This window comes from Polypterus senegalus, chromosome 4 (genome assembly GCF_016835505.1).
Source record: "Polypterus senegalus isolate Bchr_013 chromosome 4, ASM1683550v1, whole genome shotgun sequence".
NCBI lineage: Eukaryota > Metazoa > Chordata > Cladistia > Polypteriformes > Polypteridae > Polypterus > Polypterus senegalus.
The window spans coordinates 163,786,824-163,805,016 of NC_053157.1; the positions used below are offsets into that span (position 1 = coordinate 163,786,824).

General features: G+C 36.5%; 1 protein-coding gene across 2 annotated transcripts in view; it reads left to right on the forward strand.

Annotated features, from left to right (window-relative positions):
* The window catches only part of pi4k2b (phosphatidylinositol 4-kinase type 2 beta), a 55,104-nt gene that overhangs the window by 12,977 nt on the left and 23,934 nt on the right, over window positions 1-18,193 (forward strand). Inside the window, exons 2-4 of one of the 2 annotated variants that reach the window (XM_039751597.1) lie at window positions 8,619-8,776; window positions 10,911-11,111; window positions 14,349-14,480. In XM_039751597.1, coding sequence (XP_039607531.1) covers window positions 8,619-8,776; window positions 10,911-11,111; window positions 14,349-14,480 — 491 coding nt within the window. The remainder of the gene's footprint in view (window positions 1-8,618; window positions 8,777-10,910; window positions 11,112-14,348; window positions 14,481-18,193) is intronic. The other variant, XM_039751598.1, reaches the window with a different exon arrangement.

Genomic DNA, 18,193 nt, shown 5'->3' on the forward strand with positions numbered 1-18,193 from the left:
AATTGGTGATCTGCTTTTCTGCGTTAACCTCATATTTTTTCATACTTCTTCTCAAACCAATGGGGTTGGAGGGTAAAATCAATCGGGAAGCGCTGATCAATGTAATCGGTGTACCAGGAAATCATGCATTGAGACTAGTTCCCCTTTGCTTGGAATGCAAAGTGTGATTTAATGCGTTATTTTTTAACGCGTTATGGAGTACGTGCATCGAAGCTTCTCAGCTGTGCTTGTGCTAAGAAAAGGAAACATTTTAAAAATAACGTAACATGATTGTCAATGTAACCTTTTGTAAGTAGTGCCTGGAGGATTCAGAGTGTGGGGAAACTGTAGAGGGTAAAATGAATCGGGAAGCGCTGATCAGTGTAATCGGTGTACCAGGAAATCATGCATTGACAGAAGTTTCCCTTTGCTTGGAATGCAAAGTGTGATTAAATGCATTATTTTTTAACTCGTTATGGAGCACATGCATCAAAGCTTCTCAGCTGTGCTTGTGCTAAGAAAAGGAAACATTTTAAAAATAACGTAACACGATTGTCAATGTAACCTTTTGTAAATAGTGCCTGGAGGATTCAGAGTGTGGAGAAACTGTAGAGACAGCGTGTGTATTAACTTGGATTTTTCTTTGAGTATTTGGTGGCAGTGTCACAAAGTTGGTTCCTCAAGACTGCGTTAGCTGCGGAACTCAGCTCACAGCGAAATGAGGTGAATATGAGGGGAGATGATGACGTGACTTTCCCACCCGCCTTAACTGTCAGTCCCCCCACAAAGACAGTCTCTCTGAATTTGCATAAGCACAGCCCTTCACCAGTAATTTTAACTTAGTTACAAAGTGATCAAAACTCTCGTTTATATCCTGCGTCCTCTCATTAAACTTGTATCCCGCATTAGCCGTGGGCATGACAAACAGCAGCGGCAGCCTGTCTATGAACTTAATTTAAACTTTAGGTTTACACCGTGCTTTGTTTCCACAGTAGCTGCACTCATGAACATGGTTCTATGTGTGACTTGCTCACTTCTTATTGTTTCGCTGCCTTCTCAATTATATAATACGTTTTCTTCAGCGCTTTTTGGAGGTCTTCCTGGTTTTCTACGTACTGCGTTGACAGTGAGTTCACGTGATTACGTGGGAGGCGTGATGATGTCACACGAAACTCCGCCCCCCACGGCCATCGAACTCAACTCCATTACATTATATGGAATAAAATAGGTTCCAGTTATGACCATTACGCGTAGAATTTCGAAATGAAACCTGCCCAACTTTTGTAAGTAAGCTGTAAGGAATGAGCCTGCCAAATTTCAGTCTTCCACCCACACGGAAAGTTGGAGAATTAGTGATGAGTGAGTGAGTGAGTGAGTCAGTGAGGGCTTTGCCTTTTATAGTTTTACAAACTAAATCACTCAAAATGTCGATGCCTGATCGGACCTACATAGGCACGATTTCTACTAGTGATGATTAGGTTATTAAGTCCCATTATAGGCCAATAAAATCGGCCTCATGATTAATCAATCGAGCTGTAGTTTGTAATTGTATAGAATGTGGAAGAGTAATTTTAGGGTATCATAGCATTCATCTTAAAGATATACCATGAAGGTTTAAATGTCAGAAGCCTGTTCAGGCACACCAAGAAACCAGATAAAGGTCAAGTGAACAACAAAATATACACTGAAATATAAGAATTGGTTTAGGAAAAATACTGAGATGGTCAAGTAAATAATGTACCAGAAAAAAGGTTGATGTAATATACAAAATGCACTGAAGGATGACTAAGCGATGACTAAAAAATCAGCAGATGTCCTATAAACAACGAGAATGGACAGTTATATGCACAGAAATTTCTAGGGTGGTTGCTCATCTCAAAAGGTATAAGAACCACCAGAATGTAATATAATAAACTTTTATTTTATAGAAATCATTTGGGTGTAAACCAATGAACCAACCAGAGTAAAATGTATGCATTGATTGACACTGTATGTAAATTCAACAGTTTATAAAATGAACCTCTATTCTTTATTTCTCTGACCATGCTGTAACAGACTGCTTTTGAAGAATGCTCCCTCTTAAGGCATTTTGTTGAGGAGTCATTAAAATATACATTGAACAGCTTTTATCCTGCATGATTACTGAATTGTCCTGTTAGAGGATGTTTCTTTCTTTAATAAGAAGTTAAATTTCAACCTCAAGACTGACTTAGCAAATGTTTAGAAACACCTGTTGTCAGTGCAGTTATCTAATCAACACACTGCATAAAATCATGGAGATATCAGTCAGGAGTTTCCATTAATGCACACAAAACATCAGAATGGGGGAAAAATATGACCTCAATGATTTCTACTGTAACATAATTGTTGGTGCCAGATGGGCTAGTTTTTATGTACATGCTCATTCCGTGTGAATTTTCCTGGACATTTCACTTTAAAGCCTTGAAAAAGTGGATGCTCCCAACAGGAAATTTCAGAGTAAACTGAACTGCCTGAATTGGCCATGTTTTGACTTAAAATTAACCATTCACTTTGTTCTGTAATAAAAATTAAAAACAAAAATAACTGGGTCAGCCAGAAATGGTTTTGTTTTTTGTATTTGGCACAAAGCAATACATGCTTAATGCATTTGCTTTGCTTTGCTTTTTATTTTCATATAAAAAAAGCTAATCATAATAGCTTTTTGCACAGATTAAATGAATCAGTAGGAACCCTCATTTCTCTTCCAAAATGCTGAGTGGAAGCACATGCGAACACAATAGAGTGGAAAGGTGAAGCGTCAAAAGTGGAACCTCTAAAAATTTCCACACCACATGAATGTAGTATTTATTTGCTGCAGTTAGTAGGGTTTTCAATTGTATCTTTTTTATTTTTATTTTTATTAATTTTATTACAATCCATACAAAGCAATCGAGTTTTTACAAAAAGAAAAATTGAGTTAAGAACAGATCGATCCCCACCCCGAGAGAGAGAGCAAACCAAGCCGCGTTAAATTTTAAGACTTGTAAACATACCTAAATTAATTAATTCTCTGTGCTTTATGAACTTATTTTAAAATATTACTGATTAGATCCTGCCATGTTTTGAAAAAAGTCTGTACGGATCCTCTAAGTATTTGATTTTTTCCAATTTCAAATAATATAACACATTGGTTTCCCACTGACTTAAAAGAGGAGAGTTTGGGTTCTTCCAGTTTATCAGAATAACTCTGCGTGCCAAGAGTGTAGTGAATGCAATCACAATTTGTTTGTCTTTCTCCACTTTAAGCCCCTCTGGAAGAACCCCAAACACAACTGTTAATGGGTTAGGAGGGATTGTGAGTCCAAGGCTATCTGAAATGTAAGTACAAATTTTTGTCCAGAATAATGTTAATTTGGTGCAAGCCCAGAACATGTGACCCAGTGAGGCTGGGACTAGGTTGCAGCGTTCGCAGGTTGGATCATGCCCTGGAAACATTTTGGAGAGTTTTAGTCGAGACAGATGTGCTCGATATATAATTTTGAGTTGTATAATTGTATGCTTTGCGCATATGGAGCTCGAGTGAATTCTCTGCATTGCTACTTTCCACTCCTTTTCTGATTATATTAATTGAGAGATCTTTTTCCCAGTGTCCTCTTGGATCTTGGAAAGGGAGGGATTGTAAAGGGATTTTATATATTGTAGAGATGGAGTCTAAGTCCTTGAGATTGAGCAATATTTTTTCCAGCATGGATGAGGGTGCAAGATGAGGATAATCTGGAAGGTTCTGTTTAACAAAGTTCCTGATTTGAAGATAGTGAAAGAAATGTGTAGCTGGAATGTTAAATTTGGAATGTAATTGTTCATAGGATGCAAAGACGTTGTCTATATAAAGATCTCTAAGTAAGTTAATTCCAAATTTTTTCCAGATATTAAAAACTGCATATGTTTGTGAAGGTTGAAGGAGGTGGTTCTCTTGCAGAGGTGCGACAGATAGAAGCTTCTCCGTCTTAAAATGCTTTCTACATTGGTTCCAGATTCTAAGTGAGTGGAGCACAATTGGGTTATTTGTATATTGCTGATAGCGTGTGTTTATTGGAGCACAGAGCAAGGAATACAAAGAAGTACTGCAGGATTTTACTTCTATTGCGGTCCATGCCTGTGTATGTTCTATTTGTGTCCAGGTTCTTATCGACTGTATATTTGCTGCCCAGTAATAAAACTGGAAGTTAGGTAGAGCCATGCCGCCTTCTGCCTTTGGTCTTTGTAGGGTCGCTCTTTTGATGCGTGGATGTTTTGAATTCCAAATAAATTAGGTTATTGTTGAATCTAATTGCTTAAAGAATGATGTATTAATGTATATTGGGATGTTTTGAAATAAAAAAGGAGCTTAGGAAGAATATTCATCTTAACAGTGTTAATTCTTCCAGCTAGTGTGAGATGAAGGGTTGACCATCTATGCAAGTCTTGTTTAATTTTTTCCATGCAGATGGCGAAATTTTGCTGATATAGAGCTTTATGTTTACTTGTGATGTTTACCCCTAGGTATTTAAACTGTTCTGCAATGATAAAAGGTAGGGTATCTAATCTAATATTATATACTTGAGAATTCACTGGAAAGAGTACACTTTTATTCAGATTAATTCTGAGACCAGAGATCATTTGAAATTCTGTGAGTGCTGCTAAGACTGCAGGCACAGAATTTTCTGGGTCCGAAATATACAGTACCATATCATCTGCATATAATGAGATTTTCTGTTCCAGTCCTTCTCTGCTAATCCCCTTTATCTGATCAGTATTTCAACAATGTATTGCCAGTGGTTCAGTGGAAATTGCAAACAGCAGCGGTGACAAGGGAATTGTATCTTTTGAAGTAGTTTTTTTTTCAATACACCTTGTGACAGTGCCTGTAGATGCAACATTACCCAGTCTTAAGGCAATTAGGTTGCTGCTGATTTCAACCATGTTGATTATGTACTAGGACCATGTTGATTATGTACTAGGGCTGTGTGATGTCTTCTCAAAACATTGACAGTGTATGAGACCATCACCTTCTGGAGAGAGAGCTACAGACAGACACACTTGGGGATTACAAACTATTATCTGATCTACCCATGTACAGTGGAGTTGGAGAGGAAATGGTGCACAGATTGATGGAAATTGGCACATGTAGCGGTATTTGGTAATGTTATTACAATGATTGGAAAATTGTTCATTCCAAGTTCATTTAAAATTGCTGCAAATCATGATGTTGTATTGGCACAAACTGTAAAACTAGATCAGCCTTATGATAAAATGACTTTCAATAAATGTCCACCAACAGGAAGCTAGAATTTTTTTTTTCTTGTTTTTGGAAAACTAGAAGGTACTTTTTACTTGTGCACAATATCTTTAGTTGTCTTTCTACCTCCTTCTGAACAAAATGTGACTCTGCATTTGTTATGTACATTGTTGTGTTTAAGTTTGACTTGGCTGGACTGGTGCATAACTTGCCTGTTACTGCGAGCTTTCAGTGTATAATGTGCATGCAGGAAGACAATGGCAAGGCTTTAAAAAAAATGTAAGGCACTGTTTTGTAATCAGTTTATTTCTGATTTATTACAGTAGTGGCCAGAGTTTTTGGCAGTAACTCAAATGTTGTGCTTTGAGCTTTGCTGCTTCAGCATTTTTTTTTCATGTTTCTATAGTATACTGAAGAACAATTATACACATTTAATACATTTCAAATGCTTTTTATTGGCCAATACATCAAATTTATGCAAAGAGTCAATATTTACAGAGTTGACTCTTCTTCTTTATAACTTCTGCAATTCGTTCTGGCATACTTATCAGCTTCTGGGCCAAATCCTGACTGATGGTGCTACATTCTTGCCTTTTTAGTGCTTGGAGCTGGTCACGATTTGTGGGCTTCTGCTTGTCTACCCTCATATTGAGAACTGACTACAGGGTCTCTATGAGATTAAGATCTAGGGAGTTTCCTGGCCACGGGTCCAAATGTTCAATGTTATGATCTCTGACCCACTTTATCACTTTTGCCTTGTATCATGGTGCTCCTTCATGTTGGAAAATATACCAATCATCACCAAATTGCACCTGGATTGTTGGGAGAAGTTGCTCCTAGAGGATGTTTTGATACTATTATTTATGGCAGTGTTCTTGGGTAGAATTGTGAGTGGGCTCAATCTCTTAGATAAGAAGCAACCCCACACATGGATTGTCTCAGTATGCTTGACAATTGACATGACGTAGGAGTCACAATAGCAATCACTTTTTCTTTCTGTAGAGAATCGATTTTCCAGATGGCCCTAACAGTCGAAAGGAATATTCATCCGGAAAAATAACTTTGCACCAGTCTTCTGCTGGCCAATCCTTGTTCTTCTTGCAGAATTTCAGTCTGTCCTTGATGTTTTTCTTGGAAAGAAGTGGCTTCTTTGCTGCCCTTCTTAACATAAAGCCATTGTCCAAAAGTCTTTGTCTCACTTTGTGTGCAGATACACTCACATCCCCATCTCCCAACGCTTCCAATACTGTGCAAGCTGTGCACTGATGGCAACACGATTCTGTAGCTGACTCCTCAGGAGGAGACAGTCCTGGCTCTTGCTGGACACTTTTAGCTGATCCATTTGTGCTAGGGCCAAAAAGTGAAAATATGTTTTTGTGAAAAAGTTGAATTTTTATGCTAATTAAACTCTTTGCAATTAATATGCTTCTGGTCATTCTGTACAATAATATAAAAACAATATGAATTCCCACCACAAAAACTGAAGCTACAAATTTTTGGCCACTACCGTACACTATACAGTTATATTGCTGTTGTAGTGACTCCACATGTAGATAGATGAGTAGGTAGGAGAACATGGATTGTGGAAGTAGTTTTTAAAAAAAAAAAAAAAAAGCAGTTTTTTTTTTTTTTTTCTTCAAGGTTACAATAAATATGAGTTCCAAAGCATTCAGTTACTCTGCTCCCCATGGTGGTAAGACGGGCGAGGGGAACAGTCGAGTAGATGGAGGAAGAGGGTCTGAGGGTGCGGGAGGGAATGGCAACATGGAGGAGGTCAGACAGATATTGAGAGACAAGGTTTTGGATAGCCTTAAATGTTAACAAGAGAATTTTGAAGTCAATAAGGAACTTAACGGGAAGCCAGTGAAGCTGCTGCAAGACGGGAGTGATATTGTGAGTAGAGGGGGTTCTAGTAATGATGTAGATGGCTGAATTGTGGACCAGTTGAAGCTTATAAAGTGATTTGCGAGAAAGACCAAAGAAAAGGGAATTGCAATAATTCAAACGAGAGGTGACGAGGCCCTTAACAAGGGTAGCAGTTGTATGGGGAGTGAGGGAGGAGCGAATACGGTTAATGTTACACAGGTGGAAGTATGCAGACCGGGAGATGTTATTGATGTGGGACTGAAAAGATAGAGTACTATCAAGGGTGACACCCAGACTCAACCTGTGGGGAAGGGGAAACAGAGGAGTTATCAATAACAAATGAAAAATTATTAGTTTTGGACGATGTTGATTTTGTACCAATGAGGAGAACCTCAGTTTTGTCACTATTTAATTAAGAAAATTTGAAGAAAACCAGGATTTAATTTCTATTATGCAATCAGTAAGCGAGGAGGGTATCAAGGAAAAAGTTGGTTTGCCAGTGAGGTAAAGCTGGGTGTCATCAGTGTAACAGTGTAAGTTAATGTTATATTTACGAAAGATATTGCCGAGTTGAAGGAGGTAGATAATGAAAAGGAGGGGACCCAGGACAGAGCCCTGGGGCACGCCTGAAGTAACAGTGATGGGTTGGGATGTGAAAGTTTTAAGCTAACTGAACTGAGTGCGGCCTAAGAGATCTAGTGGAGTGTGGGTAATGCCAATCGAAGATAATCTATTGAGCAGAGTAGTGTGACAAATAGTATCAAAGGCCACACTCAGATCAAGAAGGATGCGAATAGTGATTAAACCAGAATCAGCTGCCATAAGGAGATTGTTAGTAATTTTGATAAGTGCCATTTCTGTACTATGGAGGGGGCTAAAACCAGACTGAAACTGTTCATATAAATTATTTTGAGATAAATGAGAATGAAGTTGAATAGCCCCTATTTTTTCAAGAATTTTGTAAATAATGGGTAGATTAGAAATTGGACGAAAATGACTTTAATTGGTCAGATTGGCACCAAGTTTTTTCAGTATTGGGGTTATTGCAGCCGTTTTAAAAGATGAAGGAACAGTCCCAGTGGTGAGAGAGGAGTGACTTATAGCAGAAATAAAAGGAACCAAAGAAGGGAGGCAGGCTTTAACCAGAGCTGTGGGGAAGGGATCCATTTGACAGGTGGATGGCTTCGACTTACAGATGAGATCTGAGATTTCTGAGAAAGTAGGAAGCTAAAAAGAGTGAGTAGGTGGATGAAATTCAAATGAAGTACTGGAAGAATCTGTCAGAATTACTGTGATAAAACAGAATAGATATTAAGTTACTTCATTTAGTGTATGTATTGCAATTTGACCCTTTTTTACCCCCTCTCTACTCCTTAACGTGTCCTTTGTCTCTTGAAAAATGGATTACTTTATATTTGATTTCACAAACAATTGGTAGTTTCTGTATCTTCTCAAAATTAATGTATGCTAAAGTTTCTTTATTAAAAAAGTAGGTTTTAACCGAGAGTTTTTTTTTTTTTATTGTATTATACAGGTAGTGTTGGGGGCACTGGTGATCTGAACACTTTCCCAGAAGATCCTGAGTTTTATGAAATCATTCGTCGAGCAGAACAAGCTATAGAGTGTGAAGTGTTCCCTGAAAGAATTTCTCAGGGTTCAAGTGGAAGCTACTTTGTCAAAGATCCTAAAGGGGTGAGCATGATTACTAAATGAATAGAGCACTCAAAGTGGTCTTTTTCAGTTTTCAAACATGGTTCTTTCAAACTATACATTTTTGTAGGAGTCTTTGTCTAAATATTCATCAGGCTTAATTACTGCTTTTATTTTTTTTATTGAAATATATTTTGGATAGAAGATATTGACTACAAAGGGAGCTGACTGAGCTGCCTTAAAATTCTTAGACATTAGAAAACTAGATCCGCTCACTCTGCCCATAGTCTTCACTGCTATTGGGTTGCTTTTCTTTTCCATTGGACTATAAATACATAAAAGTTATCAGTGGTAATGTAAAGAGTAGTAATTTAGTTCTTCCCCTGTCCTACTTTTCAGCATGTGCACCTGCGCTATTACTGCTAGTTGTAGTGATATTAGAATTCATGCTTATAAGGTGGACTTGGAAAATTTAAAATTCAATGTGGCCTTGGAAAGAGGTGAGGCTGCTAGCCTGTGCTTCAAATTAGAAACTGTCTGCTATGGGTGTAATTTTATCAACAACTTTATAAACATTTCTAAATGCTTTCCAAAGAATGTAGCCAAGCTCACAATATTATAAGACAAGAGACATGAAGGCAAGATACAGTAGAATAAAGATATATTTGTTTTCTCTATTGAGTTAGTTTTATAAATGTTGTTTGATACTTTGGTACAAGATATGGTCTAATTGCGTTGGACTGCTTATAATTTATCGTCTTGCAAATAAACATTTAAAAAAAAAAAAAAAGATGTTTGCCTTAAAGTTTTGCTTTAGCATTTGCAGTGTTTTTATTTAATTAAACGAAGACCATCTGCAGCCCTGAAGACTATTACTATTACTACTATTCAACTGTAATAAGTACATTATAATGACATACAGCAATTCTGCACACCCCAGCAACAGGAGCACCATGACCTATCATACCAATTGGCGTTGTGTTTTTAAAGCGTTAATTATTTCACCAATGTGCATGTCATACTCCTGTCCTTCCTTCACTTTTGCTAATTTGATGCACTTCGAATGCCCATGTAGTTGCAACCCCCGAACTCTACTTTGAAAGTATGACTGACAACATTTATTTTTTTTCTTTTTTAATTTGAAAGATTTCCGCCACAAGCAGTGTGTGGTGAACGTTGGTACTCTTTTAACACACACTTGACCACATTTGTATATCCTTTTTACCACAACAAACCTTCTCCTGCCACTGTTATCGATACACTATTGAACGTTGTTTCTCAAATGTGAATTTCTGTTTTTATGTTTTTAGCAGACATTTATAAAATAATCAATGAAAAAGTGTCATACTTCTAATCCCACATTGTTTCATTACATGTGATGAACAAAAAAAACCTGAAACTGTCAACACTCCAGTTATTTCAGTTTGGTAAAAATATGACTATAAACTGAATTGAAATAGCATTGCAGTGTTTTTCACACATTGTTGAAAACAAAGTACACAGGAAACATGAATTTTGCATGGGTATGGGAGAGAATATGTGAAGTGGCACATAGTGGAAGGAGTGATTGAGCCACGGTAGACTCGCAAAATTTTCAGACATTGTAGACTAACAATAAATACAAATGTGAGAATAAATAGTAGTCTTTTATTTATGAAAATGAAAAGACCAATGCAAAGTATTACTTGGCTGTGGATGAGGTGCGTTTGAGAATGATTTTAATATTTCTATATTGAAATGGTAGCACATGTTTTGAATTATATGTAAACACAATTGCTAAACAAATAATGAATTTTTTACATGTGTTTGTTAGATGCATAAACACACATACAGATAGAAAAAAAACAGTTTATTATTGCATTAGCATACTCGGTATACTATTAGGTCTGTCATTTCTGTGAACAAATTTCACATAAGAATTTTTGAGAACAGTCACTGATGACAATATATTCACGTCACTTTCCACAGTGCTAGAAGTGGGCATTTCCTATTCTGTGGGTTGATTCAGGGAAGACATGTAAACTCCACCCAGATAATGACCAAATTGGATGTTAGATTCATTAGGTAGCCGCACTACTTGCGTTGACACCGCACTGCCCTAAAATGATTGCTCTCTTACCTGTGTATGGTGTAGTGAGTTTTAAATTGTGTTTAACTATATATGTTTTGTCTTTAGAATATCATTGGTGTATTTAAACCAAAATCTGAAGAGCCTTATGGACATCTAAATCCAAAATGGACCAAATACTTTCACAAGATCTGCTGCCCTTGCTGCTTTGGAAGAGGATGCCTTGTCCCTAATCAGGGCTATTTGTCAGAGGCTGCTGCTTCACTTGTGGATCAAAAACTAGGACTAAATATTGTACCAAAAACAAAGGTAATTATTCTCAATGTGTAAATATTGAAAACTGCTAATGGCATTTACAGAGTAAACTGTAAAAAATACAACCTAATCCCCCAAACAAGCAAATAATTTGTGTATGGGTATTTATGCATTTTTATATTGGTCCTCAAATTGCTACCTGTCTCAGTTGAATTTTCAGTTATAAGTGACATTTCATTTGTTAGAAAACTGTTCTGCATGTTACCTTTTAGTTTGTTTTCTGCCTAAAATGGAAATTACAGTCTTAAGAAAGCAACCCTTAATCTTTCCTGTAAAGGATAACCTTGTATTCTTGCAGTAAATGGAACTGTTACTATTTGCAGTGGCATACAAAAGTTTTCAGTCCCCTTAAAATTCACCATAATTTTCTACATAACAAAACATTTGTACGCAATTTTTATACTGTAAGAATAAATTTCCAAAGTCAAAATAAACCATTTTCTGTAGATATTTAACTGAAGAAGAAAAACACAAAGGTTACAGTTTGCACAAGTATTCAAGCCCTACACATTAATACTTTGTCGAGAACCATTTTGCTGAAATAACATCCTTAATTCTTTTGGGGTGTTTATGTGCCAGTTTTACACATTGTTCAGGAGTGATTCTTCCCCATTCTTCTTGGCAGAATTTTTATAGAGATCCAATAGGTTGGTGGAATGGTGCCTCTAAACAGCAGTTTTCAAATAGTACCACTGTTTCTGAATAGGTTTAAGATCAGGGTTTGACTTAGCCATTCCATAACATTAACCTTTCTGCTTTTGAGCCATTCCAGTGTTGCGTTGGCCTTATGCTTAGGGTCATTGTCAAGTTAAAGATCAATCTTCTCCTGAGCTATAGGTTCATAGTAGACTGGAACAAGTTCTCCTCCAATATTTTGTGGTATTTGTGTATTCTGTTGTCCATTTAACTCTGACAAGATTTCCAGTCCTAGCGCATGAAAAGAATCCCCATAGCATGATGCTGCCACAACCATATTTCACCATAGGTATGGTGTTTCTTGGGGCATGGGCGGTGTTAGGTTTACGTCACACATACCTCTTTGAAGTTTGACCAAAAAAGTTCTATTTTGGTCTTATTTTGCCTTAAAACCTTTCCCCACATCTTAACTGAGTCTTTGTTTTTTTTCGCAAATATCATACATGTTTTTTTGTGGACATTCTTAAGGAATTGCTTTTTTCTTGCTACACTCCCATAATGGTCTGTTTTATGGAGAACTCTTGAAGTTGTGGACTATTGCACCTTCATTCCAGTTTCAGCAAAAGAGCATTGCATGCTTATGAGTGTGACAATTGGATTTTTAGGAGCCTCACACACCAGTCAACATCTTGCTCTGATGTTTAGTTTTGAGGGGAGGCCTGTTCTAGTAAGAGTCTAAGTTCTTTTATGAACCTTCCATTTTCTGATGATGGGTCTAACAGTGCTTAACAGAAAATTTAAACTCTTTCATATTTTTTGTAGCCATTTCCTATCCAGTGCATTTCAATGACTTTGTTTCTCACATCAGCAGAATGATCCTTTGGCTTCATTTTTGCAGTGATTTTCTAAAAAAGCATGATGGCTTTAACAAAGGGTGCTTTATATATCCAGAGAGATATAAATAACTCATAAGTAATACCTAATTATGTTTAAATATGGTCAAATCACTGTCACCTTTGTTTTCTTTGTGATTCTAACACATTGCTTTGTAAATTTTCTAAGAGCAGCTATACCATATATAAGGCAAAAGCTCTGATTTTTAACAGTCACTTTAGTGGACTGAGGGAAGAAAAACATTAAAGGCACATAGTACATAAAGTACCATGTAGAAGTCAGATGGCAGTACTCAATAATTTTGGGGTGCACTTAGATATATGGTATGTCAGATCTGAGACCATGTACAGTACGTATAAATTTCTGGTTTGGAGAAGTTTAATAGCTTGACTTTAATCTGGGTCAGCCTCAGTGCTGATCATGCTATCTGCGCATGCTCCCAACCTCTCTCTCCCGAAAATGTAAATTAAGTTCCTGCAGATGTGGATATAGTATTTAAACTAACTTAAACTTTCCTTGTCTCATTTGTATTTTATCTTAAACATGGCTTTACAACCGAGGGTGTACTCACACTAGGCACGTTTGTTCTGTACGGTGCCCAAGCACGATTATCCCCCCTCTCTATTCCCCTACTGGTCTGCACTTAACTTTCTGGGCCCGGGCACACTTTCATCATGACAATCCAGCTTTTGTGTAAAGTCAAAACAAGATCCAAAGATGGAGTGACAGCATGCATGTCAAAGTGATTTTATTCTTTTTGTGTTTTCTTTGGGAGTCGTGTAGAGGGGGATAATGCTCTACCCTCTTACAGATTTGAGTGTGCAGTGCAGCATGTTGCTTTTAATCATGCTGCACATATGAGAAGATTTTTACAGTGACAAATGATGTTAAGGGAGGAATTAGCAGATTTTCTTGCCAACTACAATTCACATTCATGTGTAAGGTAAGAATTAAAACCTGTTTTTAACTCAAATGAGAATTTCACTATTTTACTTATCCCATCATTGACGTTATGTCTGATTTCTGTGTTCAGGCACGTTTAGCGATCACACTGTTCCAGAATTCTACTGAATAGTGCTTGGGCCCACCTCTTCCAAGCGGGTCAGGGCACGGTCCAGTTGGCCTGGCATGGAGTGATCACACTAGTCATACAAACGACTTTGTGCAGTTCCATGCAGACAAAGTGCTTCAGCACAGAACAAACTGCTACTGTGAATACACCCTTAGACATGTTGCAGAATTTATTGTAAATATATTTTAGTCTTTTTAAATTGTTTGCTTAGCATTGTACAGATAATTGATTCATTTTTAGGACAAGGAAATACAACCATAATCCCAGGGTACTTAAATTGTAATGTTGTATTCCAGTTAAATTTGGAAGCTGATTTAAAAAAAAAAAAGTCCATTATTTAACATTTCATGTTCAAGTAATACATTGCTTATATCAGAAAGTTAACCTTCAGAGTTACCAACTATTAGAAAAATGTGAATAAAATTTTACACCCAAGGATTACTGTCTACCCAGATCCTCACTGGGCATATTCTGCACCGTGTTGTGGTTTAGACTAGTGACCATGATAAAATTATATTAAAGACAAAAATAATATAATTAAGATGTTTGATACAGCCATCTTTGTTTTTTGGAAACAAATTTTCTCTTATTAAATTAATTTTAATAAAACTTCTGATCATCCCATTCAGGTTGTTTGGCTCGTCAGTGAAACCTTCAATTATAATGCTATAGACAGAGCAAAGTCTAGAGGAAAGAAATACGCTATGGAGAAGGTGCCAACAGTTGGAAGAAGGTTTCATCGAATTGGACTGCCACCTAAGGTATACAGATAGATATATGCACAAAAACATTAGAATTATCAAGAAAAGCCTGATGATAATGAAATATGCAGTGATTCCATCTGTCAGTGTGAGAAAATGATAGAAAAGAATATGTTGTTACTGTTTTGACAACATGCTGTGACTGATTTTGTGAAGGAGAAAATTCCAGTTGCTGGCTTTTGGACAACTTCAACATCTGTTATGAGCAAACTAGACACTTGGACATATGAGAAGGTATTCAAGAGATCACAGGGTAAAGTGCCCAAATACAACGGCTCTTTATTTTTTCCTTTTTAGTATCAGCAGTTGATTTTTTTATTGGTAAAGTTTTATTAATCTATTCACTAGGATCTTTCCAGCTTGATACATAATAGAGGTAGTTGACATCTGTTTTTCTTTTACTATGTGATGAATTAAAAGCTTGATTTTCAGAACTTTTTTTTTTTTAAATGCAAAGCATCAATGTGCTGTTAGTAATTTCAAAAACATTTACTCTGTTAAGATTGTTTTTGACAAAACAAAATTATGGAGAGGTGCCAACCTGGTACACTAGTAAAAAGAGTTTAAGCTGCAAGACAAGCATTTACTGTGCCATTTTATGTAGCATAGTTAATGTGTCATACATTGTGCTTATTCACAAAATAAATGCATTAGCAGCATAATTCATTTACTCTGTAGATTTACTAAAGTAAACGAACAAAACAACAAAAGCATTGCAGCTATTCTAGAACACTGTGTGGGGCTCTTGTAAGTGACTGTATACTCTGTTCTTCATTGTCTAAGTGAAACCTCTAGAACACTAAGACAAGAGAGAGTGGTGCCCTGGGAGAAAACTGAAAGTGATTCCACAGGATGCAAAAGGACAGATGGCTCACCTTAATGTAAAAGTAAATTACCCTTTAACAGCAGAGAGAGAGAACCAACCGAATTCTCCAAGGAGGACGAAACAATTTTAGGTTGACATATGGTGTTGGAAGTTTATGGCTATAAAAGTTGGGAGCTTATAAGCTAAATTGTAGACACAATCGTTGAAGGAATTTAAAGGGCTCAGAGACACAGAACGATACCTATGTTGCCATGGCTAGCTGTAGCATTGTTCTGCTGTAGTTAAAGAGGGCTGACTGAACACCAGAATTGATTCATAAGTTTGTCTTAGACATTTGGTCTGAGATGTTGTTTAGAGTCTCCTCAGACCAAGGATACTAACAGTCAAGAGTTGAAGCTTCCAACTCCAGCAGATATAAGGAGAACCAATGAACTTCACATTGAGTGTAATTAGATCAGGATTTGAACAGAGTCTTTTAGGTCTATTAGTCAACAGAGCTATCCACTATAGTTACCTGTGTGTGTTTTTTTTTTTATTTTATTTTATTAATTTTAAATAATATTCCATAGAAATAAATCAAGTTTTACAAAAATAGGTTCAAAACAAATCAACCCCCACCCCTTTGAGAAAGAGAGTTAGGCCAGCAGAGTAAAACTATTAGGTAGTAAAAATAAGTACATAGGTAAATTAATAAATGAATAAAGATAAATGGAGTAAAAGAGAGGAGAGAAACTTCCTCCTCAATTTAAATGCTTATTCTGAAATGTTATTGATTAGATCCTGCCAGGTTTTGAAAAAGTTTTGTACAGATCCTCAAGTGCAAATTTGATTTTTTCCAGTTTCAAATAGTATATAACGTGAGTTAGGATTCTTCCATTTGAGCAAGCGAAGTCTATGTGCCAGTAGTGTAGTAAAGGCAATTACCGTTTGTTTATTCTTCTCCATTTCTCCATCTGGAAGTACACCAAACAGCAGCTGTTAATGGATTAGAAGGGATTGTGACATCAAGGCTGTCTGAAAGACATTTAAAGATTTTGGTCCAAAATGATGTTAGTTTGGTGCAGGCCCAAAACATGTGGCCTAGTGAGGTCGGAAATTGACTGCAGTGTTCACAGGTTTGATCTTGCCCTGGAAACATATTGGACAATTTTAAATGAGAGAGATGCACTCGACATATAATTTTGAGTTGAATAATTCTATGCTTTGCGCATATGGAGCTCGAGTGAATTCTGTTCTTTTCTACCTTTCACTCCTTTTCTGAGATGTTGAGTGAGAGATACTTTTCCCACTGTACTCTTGGACCTTTGAAAGGGAGGGACTGTAATATGGTTTTATGTATTACGGAAATACTGTGAGTCCTCAAGACAGATCAATATTTTTTCCTGCATATTAGCATATTTCCTGCATAGGTTTACGGTAGGTGAAAGATGAGGGAAATTGGGCAGAGTCTGTTTAGCAAAGTTTCTCATTTGAAGGTAGTGAAAGGAATGTGTTGCTCGAAAGTTAAATTTGGAGTTTAATTGTTCATAGGATCAGATCTCTAAGTGATTTGATCCCTAATGTTTTCCAGACATTGAAACTGTGTACGTTTGAGAGGGTAGAAAAAGGTGGTTCTTATATAGAGATGCTACAGATAAAATTATGTTTTGAATTCCAAATAAATGAGGTTATGGTTGAGTCTAATTTAATAAAAAAAAAATTTATCGGTGTATATTGGAATGTTTTGAAATAACATTGTTATTGTTAATAAACGTGAGTAAATAATCGGTAGGTCTAATTGTACATTGTAGATTTCTTTTACACTTTAAATAGGAATTGTGTGACATGCAAAGAACTGAGCGATAAAGAATATAGAAAGGTCCCCAGATGCTGTCACAAATGAATAAATGAGCAAAATCACAAAATTTCATTTTTTCCGGACTAGAATGTTAGAGAAAATGCAAATATTATATGGCTAGAGTAAATGTGATGTATATACTTAAGTTCAGATATTTTTTGCAGCATAAAGCCATATTCAGCAGTCAGAAAGTCTAATGTATCTGAATCAACCCAGGTTCTACTTATTACAGTGGGAAGAAAAGCAAATTAAGATAGACTTCAAATCAAAAATCAAAAAGTCAAGGCAGGCATCAAGCCAACAGATACCCAGTTTAGACTCCCATAGTTAACTGTTAGAACATAGCATCCTTTAGCTACTTATTGCTTATTTCTTATCAGGCAATGGCTTAAAATTGAAAAAGACAGTTGCATAACAGCTTTTTTTATAATAGAACAAGTACTTGGGGGTCCACATTGATGACAGGTTGGACTGGTCTTAGAACACATAGGAACCATATAAGAAAGGGCGGAGCAGGCTCTTTTCTCCTTAGAAGACTGTGTTCATTTAATGTGAGAAGTGACATCCTTCATATCTTCTATAACTCTGTGATGGTCTGTGTGATTTTGTATGCTGTGGTGTGCTTAGTTGGAAACATCACTTTGAGAGAGGTATATCGCATCAACAAGTTAATTAAAAAGGCAAGCTCTGTTATAGATTGCACTGTGGACCCCTTGGAGGTAGTAGCGAAGGAGAGAATTGGAAAGAAGAACTGAGTCCCATTATGAACTTGGTGCACATCTCTGACACACTTTAAACTAATGATTTATTCAGAAGAAACAGTCAAGAAATGCTACTGGGGCTCCTTTATTTCAACAGCAAAACATATGCATATTGCCCCACTGTGACAGCCAAGTTAGAAGTTTTCTTTCTTAATTTTCATGCTTTGTAGTCATTCTGGTATATATTCAGACCAAAGTGTGTATGTATGTATATGTAGTAGAGTGTATATATAATATACACAAACCTCAACAAACAATTGACTCTAACCTCATCTCATGTCCTACTTTT